Here is a 5,304-nt window from a genome sequence, read left to right as displayed (position 1 = left end):
ATAACGAAGCGGTAGGCCGGCCCCGTCTCGCACGCGCCCGCCCGTCCGTCCGTCGCCCCCATCCCCTCTCGGCGATTCTCCTAGGGTTAGCGCCACCGCCGCCCGCCTCCGCCGTCGCCCCGTCTCCTTCTCCTCCGCCCCACCTGCCCGTCCCGCCGCTCGAGCCGTGCCACGGGGGCTGCTCGCCGGCCGCCTCCGCCCCGGCCCCCTCGTCGACCGCGGTCGCCCCGTGAAGTGCCGCCCTCGCCCGCCAGTCGCAGCCAAGCTGCCCCCTCCCCCTCTCCGGCCCTGCCCCGCACGGTACCACTACGCTCTCGCTCCCATCTACTGTAGTTCATACTACTTGCATTTTTTTTCTCAAATCTGTTCAAGTGATCTTACCTGCATGCATAAAAGTGGGCGATGTCTAGCTCTGGAGAAACTTTGCTTTGGCTGTACCCCTGCACTCCTTTGACCTGGCTGAATGACTTGTTTTCTTCCTCCTCATGTATTATGTATGCACCGCACAATTGCAGTGTTTTTAGAATTTGTGTGTATGTTGAATTAGTTGCAAGTTGTAGTTGGCTGTGTGTATGTTGAAATGTAAAATTTGTATGGCGGCAGTGCTTGCAACTGTTTCTCTGGCAATTTGTTGCTACTAGTATTTTGTTTGGAAGTAGATGGAAAAGGCAATTTGGGACGAGCAACACGCAAACTGTTTCTTGTGAGTTATGCCAAGAGGAGGCTGATATTCGTAATAGGCCATTGGGATGTTAAACCGGAGTGGTTACATAAATCTTGGGGAGAAGATTTTTGCCAGGACCGGGAATACATTTAGGAAGAAGCAATTGAAAAGCGTGGGACTTATTGAAGAAAGAGTATACACAATTCATGTGTTAATTACTCCAAAAATCTATGAACAAAATGAACTTGGTAGTCTGTTAATTTACCTGTAAGTTATAACATGATCATTTACAGCTAAGACAACATCTAGTGAGATCCTTATTGTTGAACAGCATGTAAATAATCTCTCAAGTATTTAGGGTATTCAGTCCCACAACCACAGTTCAGACAGCTAGTTACCAAATGGGTTTACAACTTTCTCACAGCACACAACCCACATCTACTTTCCCACAGCTGCTTTCTGTTCAGTTTTAAGCCACAGCCGAACCAATATTTGTGTTTCTCCCATGAGAATTTGCAGACACCCAAAAGGATACATGTATATTTTTTCGCCATTTTTTGACATTTAAAATTTGTTTATTAAACCCAGGAGTTGTTTTGTACTTCCGTTTCTCTTGGATTTTTTGTAATTTGTAGGATGAGGTTTTTGAATCTTTGTAGTGTCCGGGGTACGTTATAGTCCTGTTCTCTTCCCCCGAATCGTTTTCCCTGCAGCACCGTGGTGAGCGGCAGAAGCTAGGGTTAGTGGACCGCCACCCTGAGATCACTCCGTAGTGAAGCTACACCTCGCCCCTCTGCCGGCCTGAGCTCGCCCTGTCCCCAAGCTCCATCACATCCTGGTCGTTGTCCCACTCGCCCGAATGTTCCTCTGCCTCAATCCCACCTGGACGTCCAGTGTCCAGGTCGGCCTCCGTCCCTCAAAACACCGTCGTACAGGTCGTACTCCCAAGCTACAGAGTGCGGATGGGTCTGTGTCTCTGTGAAGTAGTGAACTTGTTATATATGTATGCAACCATGTGATGGATATTGGATGTATGCTTATCTGTGAAAATCAATCTGTGGTTTTGATGTATCAATGCATGTTTGGATTATTTTGTGTGTGTGTGGATGGAAGCAATTTCTTAGAATTAGCATGATGATCTTATAGTTGTTGTGAAGAACTCCGCTTGCTGCCTCGCCTTCCGTTGCCCACAACGAATGCCCTGATTCTAGTGATTCTTGGATGAACTTGAGATGTGCTGTTTTAGTTGTGTTTGGTTCAAATAGTATTTCAGCCCATTGCCAAGCCTACCTGGATACACACGTGCTTTTTGCATTCTTGCTAGGTGCTGTTAGAGCAAATGTTCATATGTACATGTATGGATGTAGGTAGTCAAATCTGTAGCCTTGTAGATGTTCTATAGTTTATGGATATGCAAGCATTCAAGTGCATTTTCATACAGACGCACCAATTCAAAACAGTTGAGCTAATTGATTTATAATTAATACAGTTTCTTCTGTTCTTAGCACTGCTCTGATTTCAGTTGGTTGATCCCTCAAATTCTGAAATGCTTACCAAAGGGAGGAGAGTTGCCGGGAGGGGTGAAGACATGTCTGCACATTATGCATTTGGGCCACATGAGGATGATGCGATTATCAAACATCGGCTTCTGACTAGGATCACAACTACCAGGGGTGAACCACCCCTAAAGAAGCTCCAAAAGAAGTTCATGTCCTTCGCCACCGAGGTAGAGAAGGATGCAGACAATACAAGTGACTGTGAGAGGCTGTACAAGGCCTTTCTGCAGGAAATTAACACTTTTGAGCTGCCTCTTCTAAAAAGCAAGGCTGTAGTTGATGCAAATCTCAGGGAAAAGGAGAGCTTCAACGAGCTGCAGGTTGAGATCCAGCGACAAATCTTGCAAGCTCAGACTGATATTGAGGATCTTAAAAAGCAACTTGAGCAAAGCAAGATTGAGAGGCAGCACAAAGAGGAGTGTGAAGCAATCAGAAAACTGATTTCCTCGCAGCCTCCACGGTCAGAAACCGAGAAACTTATCGCTAATCTTGAGAAGGAGATAGCTAATTTGGAGGCCGAGAGTGCAGCATGTACAAGGACGTTAGAGCTTAGGAAGAAGCAGTTTGCTCTTCTTCTGCATGTGGTGAGTTCATGGTTATGTTATCTTTTACTTTCAGAATCATGATTTTCCTCCTGTAAGATAGGATATCAGTTGAAATAGTTATGGTAAGGTTAAAGTTTGATCATGAATCTTTGGTAGAACCATGGAGCTGCTGCTCCAGCCATATATACCATTCATTTCTACCTCGAGTTAGGAGCCATGTCAGGAAAAAGCACTTCAAAGTACTGCAATAACACTACTTTTGGATATGGATGTCATCTAGGTCTCTAGAAGTGGAACAGTGGCTCCATGAAGCTAACAAACGTCTCTCAATTTTCATACTTCTCCTGTCTATGTTTTCCACAATCCAGCATGATTTTTAGGAAGGAACAACCTGGTTATTATACATGACCAATTACTGAATTTTACATCAGTGCTCACCAACATTTAGGTGTAGGATATGCAGCTAATTCCTCTCAATCAAATGATAGCAGTACATCCATTTAATTTTAGTTTCAAAACTGAAATTTTAGTGCAGTTATCTTCATTTCTAGAATTCAATTGTGTGCTTTACCGTCTTGCTTTAAGCCGCTACATATTTTTCTTTCGGGGCTGGATCCGGAATATGGTTCTGCCTGCTCTAATATGGTACCTATTACAGGTGGAGGAATTGCAAATCTCGATCGAAGATGAGCAAAGGAACATAGCAGATGAGCTGAGAGCCGCCACTGAAGAGCCAAAGTTGAGCATAGAGGAAGGCAGCGGCGGTGCTTCGGATGCGATGGCTGTAGACTGATTAACGATCCTAGCACTAGCGAGTTGCTTACCCTGCACGCTCAAGCATGCTTCGGTAGTGTCTGGGCGCGGTGTTTCTTTGTAAGAGATCCCTTTTTTGTTGTTGCTGTGGTATCTTGAACCGTAAGATGTACTTGACGTCGAACCATTCCGTGCTTGTATGATAGAGATGCAGAATCATTGTGCTGTAATATGTACTCCAGATTTAGAATTGCAGCGTGATTATTTATCGAAAACGGCGGAGTCAACAGTGTGCCATGCTGACTGGGGTAAAACAGGCTGTCAAGGAGTGCCTGAAACTCTGGCTGGTGATTTTGTCTACCTCTGAACTGAGATGTTGGCACTGGTTTATGAACTTATAGCTGATGGGGATGCTTGTTGTGTTTGTCCTCAATGAAACATTGGTATATGAACTTCAGTAACTTTGACACAAAATAGAACCTCTTTTTTTTTATGGGAAACAGTAGCACTCTGCTGGATGTCTATGATTGTAAGTCTGAGCAAGCTTTTCGCCCTGCCGGGCGGTTTTTCATGGCATGTTCTCCTTGAAGATAACTTTTGCGGCTATAGGTTGTCAGGCTGAATTCCTATGAAGATATAGGCATTTCTTGTTTTCTAAATCGCCCATGCCCCAAGGACGATCATTGATTGCAATATTTGTTCGTAGCTTACCAAGTGGACCACTTGGTGCCCCAAGGATAATCATTGTAAGAGGGGTTTCTGAGCGAAAATTACAAGTTGTGCATGGGCATCATGGTGTCCGTTAAAAAAATTGTACAGCATAAAAAAATTGATTTTTTTGTAAACAGAAGCGCATATGTATATTACGTATGTGCAAAATTTCACAACATTTTATTTTCACACATGACGTAAAAAGAAAAGACAAATATGTATTTTTAAATGCGCCTCTATTTTTATAAAACAAAAAATTATGGATCCATAGTGAACACATACAAATTTTCACGGATTTTTTTGAACTTTTTTAACGGCAAAGCTAAAATTCCTGCCGTCTGAAATTCTGCAACAGATCCGCACGATCCGGATGCCGCACGATTCGCATCTCACGGTCGAGACTAGCGCAGCGGTTTAGATCGCACAATCATTTTTTTTCACCCACGCGTTTAAATCCCGCACGCGAAAATTTTAACACTAGTGTAGTCTCAAAAACGCTCTTATATTATGGGACGGAGGGAGTAAATACTAACCGCACTGTTTTCGTTCGCTTCAAAATTGCAAGAAACATAAAGCGTGTTTCCCAGGTTTTGAACTCTGATCTCTTGAGAGGAGGATTCACCACAATAACCAACTCATCCCACATCAGTTCCTGTCTAATAAATACATGTCATTCTATTTGATATTGTTAAGTATTGGGCCAAGTTTGCCTTGCATTGAGAACGATGATAACTTTTACCCAAAAAACTCTTTTTGCTGACTTATTGCATTCTACTTGGCCTAAAAAATATCGGCTTAAATAAGTTGGAAATTTAAGCACCGCGGATCTGATAAGTGAACAAACACCGTGATAACTTTTGACCCGAAAAATAAGTTGTTTCAAAATATACCCCCAATAATTTTTACGTAATATACGCACAATAGAGCTGATTACTCAAGTACAAACACCAAGGTAACTTTTGACTCCGAAATAGAAGTTGTTGAAAAATATACCCCCAATAACTTATATCTAAATAACGTGGTTATATACGCACAACCAGGTGATACTCACATACAACACCACGATAACTTTTTG

The 5,304-nt window shown here is 43.2% G+C and overlaps 1 protein-coding gene across 2 annotated transcripts; it reads left to right on the top strand.

Annotated features, from left to right (window-relative positions):
- LOC123143492 (THO complex subunit 7B) lies at positions 1 to 3,793 on the top strand. 2 transcript variants are annotated; one of them, XM_044562427.1, is made up of 3 exons: positions 1 to 300; positions 2,170 to 2,804; positions 3,424 to 3,793. In XM_044562427.1, exons 2-3 carry the CDS (start codon positions 2,211 to 2,213, stop codon positions 3,556 to 3,558), a joined length of 729 nt encoding a protein of 242 aa, XP_044418362.1. In that variant the 5' UTR covers positions 1 to 300; positions 2,170 to 2,210; the 3' UTR covers positions 3,559 to 3,793. The 2 variants fall into 2 exon arrangements, with proteins under 2 accessions (XP_044418362.1, XP_044418363.1); XM_044562428.1 differs by having other exon boundaries at positions 20 to 300; positions 2,154 to 2,804.
- The last annotated feature ends 1,511 nt before the right edge of the window (positions 3,794 to 5,304 follow it).

Source organism: Triticum aestivum, chromosome 6D (assembly GCF_018294505.1).
Source record: "Triticum aestivum cultivar Chinese Spring chromosome 6D, IWGSC CS RefSeq v2.1, whole genome shotgun sequence".
Taxonomy (NCBI): domain Eukaryota; kingdom Viridiplantae; phylum Streptophyta; class Magnoliopsida; order Poales; family Poaceae; genus Triticum; species Triticum aestivum.
This window is presented reverse-complemented; position numbering and strand designations above follow the sequence as displayed.

Excerpts from the sequence above, each read along its gene's own strand:
- LOC123143492 (XM_044562427.1), top strand. The coding sequence starts at position 2,211 with ATGCTTACCAAAGGGAGGAGAGTTGCCGGGAGGGGTGAAGACATGTCT. Across the intron at positions 2,805-3,423 it reads TTGCTCTTCTTCTGCATGTG|GTGGAGGAATTGCAAATCTC; the intron begins GTGAGTTCATGG and ends TACCTATTACAG.